Source organism: Micropterus salmoides, unplaced genomic scaffold, assembly GCF_014851395.1.
Source record: "Micropterus salmoides isolate LMB-PRFRI ecotype aquatic unplaced genomic scaffold, ASM1485139v1 Ms_hic_scaffold_15, whole genome shotgun sequence".
NCBI classification, from domain to species: Eukaryota; Metazoa; Chordata; class Actinopteri; order Centrarchiformes; family Centrarchidae; genus Micropterus; species Micropterus salmoides.
Window position 1 is genome coordinate 27624354 of NW_024040596.1, and position 12014 is coordinate 27636367.

Genomic DNA, 12014 nt, shown 5'->3' on the forward strand with positions numbered 1-12014 from the left:
ATTCACACAGAAAACAAGTACTTGTCTGTCTTTTTATTTTGGGGAACGATTCTGTTGCTAAAGTTCAGTCCCTCTGTTTAACCTCAAACTTCAACCTTTTTTTCTTTGTTTCAGACTCCAAAAGACCCTTCCAGCAGGGCGATCCTTCGTTGCCATGGACACCAAGCAGATCCCCCAAATACTGCAGCAGATCTTCACATCTACAATGCTGTCTAGTGCCTAAGACTGACAAACACACGAAGCACATACACTCACTTCTGTCTCACACATTCAAAAGCTCAACATTTGTTCTGCAAGCTCTGAAGCTTGTCCTTGACGTTGGCACAGTGATTCATCAAGATGTATCCTTAACTCACTTTCTGTATCAGATTGTAGAATCTTTACCTGAGCTGCATCAGGTCTGTAGACTCGCCTCTGAACAGGCCTCAAGAGCAAAGGTTATATTTATTATTTTACAGGAAAATTCCTTCTGTCAAAATATGACTGTGTTGACGCGACAGAGTTAAATGTTTAGCTGCTGTTTGGTGTCTCACAGGGAATAGGTGCTGTACAATGTGGTCTGCAAAAAGCCTGTGATCTTGTGCACTATGACTGTGAAAGGGCACACACTGTATTGGTAACAGTGACATTGAATGCCTGTCTCGGACTCCATGTGAGGATCAAACACACATCAAGACCTGTTGTTGTTTTTGTGTTTTGGGCTGACAGTGTGCTGACGCACACACACATACATCCTTGTCCTGTTTTGGGTTGTGAGCAACTTTGCTTAGAGGGGAGGGTCATGAACTTGAAACAGCATCACTTATTTGGACTTCCTCCTCGTTTATCGTCTGTCACACTGAAAAACGCACATGCAGGAAGGGTGACACTAAAGTGCCACCTGACTGACACTTGTACATGGTGAGCAGCAATAACTTGGCTCCTTTGGAATGCTGGGACTCTGACCAGGGAATTTCCTGCCTGACTGCACACGCTCTTTAAAGCTAGCCGCTGTTGCACAACCATGGGCTGTGTGCGTGCTCTCCTACAGCATCTATGTCAACATGCACAAGCCCTTTCCTTCCTGGCTGCTGGACCTTGTGACGTCCCCCCACTGCTCGCCTGAATCCTGCAAGGAATCTGAGATCGCCTTTCATGGCCAGACCTCCCACGCCTCTTTCTCAAACACCAACAACTTGCCACTGCAAAATAAATTAGTAGAAAATGATCCGACTTAGTGTGTCAGTATGTGCTTAGCTGTGCATGTTAGGACTTAAGTGCACACAGACCTGTGGTGCGCATCATCTTATGTATTTCTGCTCTTTGACATCATGCTGTGCAGTCAGTCATGTCTGTGCCAGCTTCCAGCCACGTGCATCCATCACTTTCGCCTCCGGTTGTCACACTTTGTGATTGATAGCATCAATAGAACATCCTGTCTAACCATTACTCTCTATTGATTCATCTCTGATAGAGGGATGTCCTGTTTTTATTAACCTACTTTCATCTCCTTTTAACCCTCTCTCTTGACCTTTCTCTCACTCTGCTGATGTATTGGAGGGGGCAAAGGTGACTTCATGGTAAAAACTGGACTAGTGTCTCTGTGGACATTTTGCCTTGATCATATGTTTGCTAGTCAAGACATGTTTGGGTAGGCATTTAACGTGTGTATAGCTGCATATTAAAATCATATACATATGTCTTTGCTTTTAATTTAATTGTAAATTTGTTAGTACTTTATGTGGAAAAAAAGGTGTGCAAGTAATGTACAAAATGTTAATAAAATCATGTTAACATTGCTCAGTTGATTCAGTGGTAACTTTTCAGAAAATCTAAAGGAGGGCTGAGAATATTATCCAACTTGTAAAGCTAAATGAACCATTTAACAACCAACTGGATTATCTGAAAATGCATTATTACAAATCTGGAAATATAAGTATTTTGTAGTAGTAAAAAATATATATATATATGTTATGAGTGTGTTATTGTGTAACATATTGTTCTGCAGTCGACCATGAAACTCTTAATTCTTAGAAACTGAGGGACTTCTATGAATCCCAGACCACTCCGCTTCCCTCTCATTTCCTCCATGGTCACTTTTTCCGTGTGTTGTAATGATGTGTTCACTCAGCCACAATCATCCAGCCCACCCTCTCTGTCTTGAGTAGCCGAAGCAACTCAGCACACACTATGCAACTCTTCCTAATTCAGATCTCACACTGTATAGTCTTGTTGCTTAAATAAGACCTGTGGACTGACCTCAAAAGCACTAAAACACAACAGTGAATGTACTTTGTAAAGAAATTGCTATCCTTTCATGTCCACAACAAAATGCTTTTTCTGTGCTACTTTTGAAAGCGATTTAACCTTCTGCATCATCTGCTGCTTTGGCAATGCTACTGAGGAGCAGAAAAAGACTGTAACAACGGCCAGCGAAGTGCTCAGGATAACATTACAAAGTTTAGAATGCATCTACAGAGACAAAACGTTAAAGAAGGCAATCAATATTTTGGGTGACCAGAGGCGCACACCTCATTTGAATTGTTGCCCCCCTCTATTCACTGAAAAAAGATGGTTATTTGCGCCGCACGTTTTTAAACAGGTAATGCACTAGCAGCTTATCCCCATCCACTCTGTGCGAACTACAGTATGTGTACGCATATTTCTAGTGATGAAGTGCCTTGTGATTGTGCTGCAAACCAGTTCTAGTCGGATACCATCCTCTGCTCTACCTTCAATGTTCTGGAAATAAGGGTACTGAAGATTATGTATATGTTCAGTCACTGTTTCCCCTGTTTATTCCAAAGAAACCCTCTGAAAAACTAAAAGATTTTATTCCAGGAAAGGTATATCTGACTTGTGGAATGTAAAAATATCAGAAAACTCATCAAGTTTAAGTCTGTATTTCAGCTGGTAATACTGACGCATTTCAATGAAAATGTTTCAGATTATTATCTATTATACTATATGTTTGCATTGTTACTCTACAATCTCTGCCCTGGCCCTGTCTGGCCTATGGGAAGAACAGTGAGGTGGTAATTACATAGTTCTGTTCCACTTTCTTTCCCTGCTTCCTGTACTACACTACAGTGTTTATCACCCTGGATTTGCAACGACAAACTTCCTCTTACAATGACTTTAGGCACTCACCCACTCACACTTATAATGCACACCTGGTCTGCCCATTCTAAAAAAAAAAGCCAGATTACAACAGTGAGATAAGACGTCTAGACTAGCGGGGTATTACTTGCATTAGTCAGTTTTAGGTGTGTGTTTGCTTTCTTACATGCTCAGAGACTCTGTGAATCGCTCACATTTCCTGCAGTTGTTGGAAGAATAAGCAGAGAATCTAGTTGGTGATTCATAATGTGCCACACTTGAAGCAAACTAATTTTGGGTACTTTTTGCTTGTGTCATCACATTTCAGCCTGGGCCCTGTTTTAACACTCACTCACAAACACACAGTTCACAATAAGTGTGATGCCATGACTGGAGGCTAAACTGCAGCATGATTGATCCCTGTGCAGACCACACAAGGACATGACAGAGAGAAATTGACTGGTCAGTGTGATTGATTGATTGCTAATCTCGTAGCAACCCAGCAGGACAGATGGGGCAGAGTGATTGTCCTAGTGTTAGCTAAACAGTAGGACATGAGTGCATGTGCTCATTTGGCTGTAACTGGGTGATTGATGCCAGCCAGTCAGTTTCTTGCAGGCCTGTATCTTAGAAGTGTGTTCACAGTGCAGAAATGTTACATGTTATAGTGTAGTTATAGTGTATTTCGCATAATGATGTGGTCTGTAGAAACATGTGTATGGCATGTGTGGTTTTATGTGTTGCCCTGTTTGCGTATGTGCATTGCTGCATGTCTTTTTGTAGCCATGTGTGTGTTTGGTAATGAGAAATAGTGAAATCAGGGGTACAGGAAGCTTTTAAGTAGGAGAATGTAATAGAGTCAGCCTAGTAACATGCACCAAGATACAATAGACCCAATAACTACATACAAACACAAGGGCTTCAATCAACTCTGGTGGAATGGACAGACAGCCGGCGGCAGTCCCAAAGCTTTATGGCAGATTCATTAGGCAGTAATAATAGTTCAGAGTCAATAGTGCTCGCTAGCACCATGTGGTTAGCCTGTGCATATGTGTGTGTTAGTGTGGTTAGCTCGTTGTTAATATCAGCCTGTGCCTACGTCTGTGGAGAGAAAGTGTGTGTGGTAGAAATAAAAAAAAGACATACACTGGTCTCATTGGGCTGAGTCTGGCAGACAACCACACCTTGGACACACACACACACACACACACACAGACACACACACACACCAAATGACCACCTGACACCTGCCCAGGCTGTCATATCCTAATTGAGTTGCACTTGCACATTTAATCTTGTGAGCTTATGAGCTGTGCTGCTGACAGACCCAAAGACAGAGTGGCGGAGCACCTGACACACAGAAATGCTGATACGCAGATGTCCGGGCAGCCAGTCAGACAGTTGAGGTAGTGATGAAAAGCAAACTGCTGTAAAGAGAGGATTACAAGACTCTATTTCAGCACATCATCCAAGTTCGCCTTGAATTGATGATGCAGTTTTGCACTCAAAGTCCAAACATGGGCTTAGGTCTGGAAAACGATTTGGGGTAAAGGAGGGCAAACTCACAAACAATCAATCTCTTTTTTATATGTTAGTATGATGATGAACATAAGATGTAAATGTGTTTTAACATAATTCAGCTGCACTGTCTGAAAAATACAAATGTTTCAATTGATCCCAATATACTCTTTTACCCGAAGTGTCTTCTTTGTATGTTAGGGTATGTCCCCTCTGAGAATTGCCACCCAATTTAGGTGGGGGTGGGAGGGTTGCGTGCCCCTGTGACCCTTGGAGCTGTGTTGTCAGGGGCAACAGCTCCTGTTATTGTCTCCCAAGGCAATTTGGTCCAAGGTGAGGGGCCAGACTTAAGAGTGATTCAAAGCCCTGTATGCTGTATCAGTGTCTTCAGGAAAAAGCAGCCTCTTCCAAATCAGAGAGACCAAACCTCCCTCATGGAACAAGGCCTGGGAGGGGATCTCGCTGCCAACTGGATGGTAGCCTAAGGAGGGGTCTTGTTGTTCTGATTACTGATTACTGGCTCCAAAAACTGAATCTTGGCACACATAATGTCATCATTCTAGTGAGGAAGGAGCCAAAACTAGTACAGTAGATGGAAGATACCAACTGTATATAGCTAGCACACTTTTTCAGCCTGTTGTTGGAGAGTTTTTGGAGTCTTTACATGATGTTCCTCAGGACTCCACTTGGGATCTGCACAGATCTGCTGGGGCATCTGATCTGAACCTGAGTAGTGTTTTATTTATTGGACTGTGTTGCTGTGGACTCTGTTAACATTTGGCTGAGGTCGCTGACGGCAAGGCTTTCAACTCCCACCTCTGAAAGAATTTTCTGTGCAACCCGAGGGAATTTGGGGGTGTGGAATCCATGTTGGCATGTTCAAAGACTCCGTTACAGAGGCTGCTGCACAGAGTTTGGGCCTGGTCCTCAGTGCCAGTCTTAACAGCCACACCAACAGTGAAGAAAGTGCTCAAGATGAAAATGGTGAGCCCAAGAAACTCCTCAATCAGCAGAAACGTATCAGTAAACCAGAAAGACTGCAGTTAACGTGGACATGAAAGAACATTTAGTTTGGAGGGAGTTAAGTAGGTCATGGATTTTCTTGGTTGGCCTCAAAAGTTTTGGAAATCAATACAAGGTCTTGCCTCCCCTGTCTAAACCTGATATACTCGCTCTTTGAAGAGAAGGTCAGAAGGTCCCATCCCCCTGGCGGAGATCACTGAGGCAGTCAATGACAGTGTCACTGTCATTGAGTCAACATATGATTTTCATGGATAGCAGTTGCAGACACAACTAGGGAATGAAGAGTGTCTGATATGGCAACCTCTAAATTGGATCTCTGTTTTTTGGCAATGATGTTCCTCATTGGACCATGACCTTAGTGGGTCAGTGACTGTTTGCCATTGAGGGTACGATGTAGAATGAGATCAACAGGCAGATTGGTTTTGTTTTTGGCAGTGATGTGATCATTGTACCAGGTCCACCTATGCTCATGAGCTCTAGGTCGTGACCAACGAATGAGACCACAAATATAAGTTTCACCCATGAGGGCAGGACCTGGGACATCTGGGGCTTGGAGTCAAAAGGAACCAGATGATTGAGTTCCGGCATCTGATCGGGTTCGCTCCTGGAGGTCTCCATTTGGAGGAGTTCAACATTGTCCAAGTGAAAAACATGAATATATCCCCAGTACAGGAAGTCAATCTAAAAAGCTTAGAAAAATGGTCACCAGTTGATTTAATGCATGTTGTGGTTAACACTGTTGAATTTTTTACTACTAGTTATTGTTTTACCAGTATGCTTATACTTTTGTCGTCTTTGTTGTCAAGTTTGAGAGTAAATGGCATTTAAAAACACACACACTCTCTGTTTGTGTTTCTCTCTGTCATTAACAGGCACATTAAGTCTCACTGGAAAAGTCATTTTGTCAACTGAAATCATGTGCTTGGTTGTTGTGAATAACTCAGGTGACACTAGCCTGGCTAAAGTGGAACATATCTAATGATAAAGAATCAATCCAGATGTCTATTTAACATTTTGGTATCTTAGATGTGTGTGTGTGCATACATGTAATATCAAGCTAATGGAAACTGACACCCCAGGTAGGGAAACTTTTCCACTTGGTACTGTCAGTTTTGGACTGACTGCCAGCTAGGGCGAGGCCAAACTTCCTGGGAAAACCCACCGAAGAGAAGTGTGCATGGTTTGTTTTCATGACAGGTCAGCAGCTGTAAATCTGTTTTAGGATGGTTGTCTGATTGTTGAGCAAGCACGTGCTACTTTTTTGTTTTTCCTTCATATTGTGGTAGTACTTCTGCCATGGGGCTTATGATTTCGCCCTTTTTCAAATACAGAAAAGAACCAAAATACACTTCACACACCAGAGACTGCTAATGCTCTATTACTAATGCTTCCCATTAAGTCAGTTTCATACAGTCCTGCAATGAGCCTTACATCATGCAGGGGATGTGGTTTTGGCAGTGTTGCAGTGCTCAGCTCTCAAAAGAGATATGATAATGCTGTTTTCCTTGACTACTGATAAACAATGCTTCGTTCATGTGCATGTGACTGTTGAGTTGCAAGGCACACTAGCTGTTTTTAGCACAAAGATAATGTTTTTGTGAGAGTCAGTATTAACCCAAAATCTACCGTCTCGTGTGTTCGGGATAAAAAAACATAACAAGAGTTAAATAACAAGAAAGTGCATCCTACATGACGCGCTGCATTTTTGTAGTATGTGCTCTATTTTCAACACTTATGTGGATATGTGTGTGTCTTTGGATACACTTTGGTTTATGGGGCAGGCAGGGAGACTTTCCCTCTGACAGGGCCAAGTGTCTGTCGAGCAGACATACAGAGGGCACACGCCTGGAGTTATGGCTGAAGCAACACAGCTCTAATAGATTATCTGCCCTCCTCCGCCTTGGGCCTCCTTTTGCTGCTGAAACAAAGTCAAGTCAAGTCAATTGTATTTATTATATTACAAAAACCATGAATCACACATGTCTTGGAGGACTCTGTCTTCAGGCCCTTTATTCAGATATGGAAAAACTTTAAAGGGAAAACTTTGATGAGGAAATGGAGGGTTGCAGGTGTACAACACTAACATCAGCTGCAACCAATTACTGCAGCAGCTGAAATCACTGAGTATTTTTGAAATTGCGTGTTTAATGATCCACAAATTAAAAACAAGATTTATGGCGATTTAGTGAGTAATTTATGGTGTAAAAAAATACTGGGCATCTGAGTTTTTGACCTGCACTTTTTGACACGCAACATCGGAGGCTGTGAAAAGAGTCTCCAGTGTAACCCAAAATACATGTGCCGGGTGATCCATGCACACACACGCAATAATCTATAAATAAATGCAAGAAACTTAACAAATATTGTTAGACATTTAAATGCATGGGAAGATTAATGAACCTGGAGTGGAAATAAAAACGCTGAAAACTGATTATATTTTAGATGTATTGTATTGTATTGTATTTATTAAAAGTCTCACATTTGTTTGGTGTGCTCAGGTCTGTTCACTGGCAAAATCAGCCAATTGTGGTGTTTTGGGTCAAACTTTGTGTACACTTCACTTCTCAAAGGCACAGCAGTTGAGTCCAGGCCAGGCCACCTCACAGTCACATGTGAATATGTTGCAAGCTTGCTGACTGTGTGCTGATGTTGGCGCACTTTTGGCCAGAGACTTATTGTCATGGTTACAGGCTGTGACTTTTTTGTTGTCATTGCTGTTTGTAAGTTGTTCCGCTCCCTGCGTGGTGATTTGAGTGTGCACTAGTGTGTATTTGAGTCTGTGTGTGTACAACAGACACTGCGCTGATTTGTTTTGCAGATATCTCTCCTCCCCCTTTCTGTCGCTCTTCCATGCTCTCATTCTTTCCTTCCTGCTTCTTTCTTTCACACCACCACGTCAACCCAAGCTGGTCTGGCAAGACCTTAAACCTCCTCTATCTCTTCTTCCCTTTTTGTCTCTATCTGTACCGCACTACCTCCAGCTGCACTCCAGTGTATGTCGGAGATAATATGTGAGTATTCTAGTTCAAACCGATGGAAATAAATGTCCCTTTCTGCATTACAGTCTTGATGAGTGATGAAGACAGGAACAAAGCTACCAACAACACAGTCCGCCTCACTCAAGTACTGTGTCTTTGTGTGTTTTTAACTGTGTTTATGCTTCATATGCCTTTCTTTTCTCTTTCTCCCCAAGAGCACAAAACAAGGGTGGAGCTGTAGCCGTTGACCTCAGAACTGTAGCGTCCTGCAGACATTGTCTAAGCCAGAGCTCATCCCAACAACAGCCCTGAGGAGAGATGCAATAATGACCATAATGATGATGAATGATGCAGTGAAATGCTGACACATAGAGAGGGATTTCTGGAGTTTGTGTTGGTGACAAAGGCCAAATGGTCCGGTTTTGCTCAAGGTCTGATTATCAGTAAGTCTTCATCCTGATGTATCGCTGAAAAAGAAAACAACACACAATTTACCCCACACCCATACCCAGGCCTGCATTCCTCCCAAGAATATACTGAATAGACAACACAGCAGCAGCAGAGGATTGTGTGTGTGTGTGTGTGTGTGTGTGTGTTTCTTTCCTGAACTTTACTCCACTGAGGCCAGGACGTTTACTAGAGGCCAGGAGTGTTTTGGAACGACAAGGGAAGATGTTTTTCTCTCCCTGCTCTCCTCCCTAAATGTCATCACCCAAATGATTGCTGCTGCTGATTTCTTCTCATCTAATAATAGTCAGTTATATTATTTCGCTGCCTAATGGGCTGGGAAATTACAAACGTTGCAACGTCACAATAATATGGTTTTCCTGTTCACTCAGAGGCAGAGAGCAAATAAAAGAGCACTAACGGGTCTAATTAGTGTAGCCGCAGTTAAATTTGTTTAATCCTGTGTGTCTGAGGCTTGACCGGCCTAATTACCCCAGCAGTCAGGAAATGCCTCTCTGTATGAGCTTTCCTTCTGTGCCAACGGCCACAGCCTGAGCAAAGCTTTTTTGACTCCTCGATGCCACTTACCACCTCATCACAAGTCGATCACACTGCAGGCTTACTTGGCAGGTGATGTTAATGTAGGTGATTTTTTTGTGTGAAAACTGCTTTTATTCTCACAATTAGTTTGTATGTATCTGCTTGGATTTGAAAGTTCAAAATCAGCAGACTTCTTGTCCGAACTGTGACGCAAAAGGCAATACTGTTATCAGGTATATTTCATATGTTGACCTCCCTGACTACGGTAGCAGCTGCTGCGCAATATATAAATAGCAGAACACTAGCCAACTGTAGCTCTAGTTTGTGCCTCTCTCACATAGCTGCTGGTAGCATGAGAAGCACGGGCAGAAAAACAACATGCATGAATGATATTTATTCCTCTTCTGTGGCAGTAAACACAACACAGGTACCCACACAGTGAACTCTCTCAAAGGTCCATAAATGTGCTTCTAGTGACAGTCAAAGCACCACTAGACTCCCTGTCTTTCCTGCAGGGACACAGAGTCCGTCAGTAGCTTCTTATGGCCGGTTAGCTCTGCCACTACCTGCTCTTGAATCACATGCCTCATGCTGTGAGGAAGGGTTCTAGATGAATTCGAGGGTGTAGCCCGTTGAAACATCCCGTTTACATATAAATGAATGTCGTTGCATTCAAGCCCTTGGCAAATGACACAATGGTGATTAAGCCTATCACAGACATTTAAATATCTCTGTATTTGCAGTATTCCTGGGTTTTTAAATCAAGTATCTGTGGTGAAATTCCTGCGCTGGCGAACAGGTAGTGATATGTTTTATGCCAACCAGCAATGATTTGGTACGACATATTTCCTGTCAGAATGGGGAGATAAAAGTTCCACACAGCGGGTTTAAGTAATCCTGATGTGGTGTGCTAGCAGCAGCTAACATGATGCCGCACCAAACCTCTGCACTACGAAGATATTCAGTTCTAATGGTAGAAATCAAGATTTCTTGAAGCTATGACAAAAAAAACATGTTCAATTAAAACTAATGAATGTCCTTTTGTGGAAAGTCACTAATTTAAAAGTCACCATCCAGCAAGGATGAAATCATTTAACAATACTGTTTTACAGTAGCTTTTACTTTTTCAGTTCAACTCTACTCTACATAATTCACTGTTCATGACATATATTTGCAGGAGAGTTCAGAGAGGATGGGAAGCGTGCAGTGTCTTGTTAAGACCTTCTCTGGATCTGTTTGTGCTGAGGGAGGACGGGATGATCGATAGAGACCTCAGCTTTTATTGGATGGGTGATGAAATATTTTAATGTGACAGTTATTTATTACTGTTCCACTTAAAAGATTCAGCTGACGAAAGGTGCATTTGCAAAAGTAAATCTAATGCATTTAGGGGCAAATCCTGGCTACCACTCTTTGGCATGTGGGGTGTGATTTATGAACGACGAGAAGCACGGGGTCACACAACTACAGTACACAGACAGAATAAACTAGATTTACTGATTTAAACACAGGTTTGTGCAGTTTTAAAAAAGCCCATCACACTCTGATTTATTGTCTCAGAAAATGGTAACACTTAAAAATCTGAGGAAGAACGGACAGAGCAGTGGAAGATGGCATAAAACGATCTCTTTTTATTTTCTATCAAAGACAAACACAGCATGTGTGGGGCTAAAACAAAGGACTTTGAACACCCCTGTTCTTTGTCAAAGAGAGGACAGTGTTTGGCTTGTTCCCACTGCCTGTATTGAGCAGTAATTATGCAGGGTGATTTCACTGATGTCCTGCAGGCTCTCCTGAAAATGAAACAGACTCCTTTAGGTTCAGCCATCTAGATGACTTTGCCCTGAGGTGGCATTGCAGTGGTAACTGTCCTGCTAAAAGCAAAGTGCTGACACACGTGCTTTGAAGAAACTGCTCACCTTTCCCTTGAAATTACTGCTGTCAGTCAAAACTGTGTGTAACAAATAGTTTGTTGGATGCATTAGAAGTGTTGTTAAATGTAATGTAAAGGATGCACAAACTATGATAAAACCACAAAGAATTATCTGCAAAATCTACAGCTCTGTGGTGCTTTTTAGCCAATTTAAACAAATGGTTTTATTTTAATGGCACATTTACTGTATTGTTAAGTCTAACCGCTGTCATCTTCCCAGTTCCCAGCAGCAGCACCAAACAAATTCTGAATAACCAACTTATGGAACCATGCAGGCAAATACATGCTAATTTCTTGCTTCTTCATCGGATGACTGCAATTTTGGCTTCTCTTGAAAAATAATTGTAGTAAATACATGATTTTGTTTCTCAACATATGGCTGTCTCAATTGAACTGGATTGTTTCTGTACTTTTCTGTCAACACAGTTAAATATTTATTCCAACCTTGACGAATTATTTAAATGTACTGGCAAACTATTTTCTGCACATGTAATAGC

General features: G+C 42.1%; 1 protein-coding gene across 1 annotated transcript in view; it reads left to right on the forward strand.

Annotated features, from left to right (window-relative positions):
* vwa8 (von Willebrand factor A domain containing 8) overlaps positions 1-1778 on the forward strand; it is a 70536-nt gene extending 68758 nt beyond the window's left edge. Inside the window, exon 45 of the mRNA XM_038721375.1 lies at positions 115-1778. Coding sequence (XP_038577303.1) covers positions 115-223 — 109 coding nt within the window. The 3' untranslated portion in view covers positions 224-1778. The remainder of the gene's footprint in view (positions 1-114) is intronic.
* The last annotated feature ends 10236 nt before the right edge of the window (positions 1779-12014 follow it).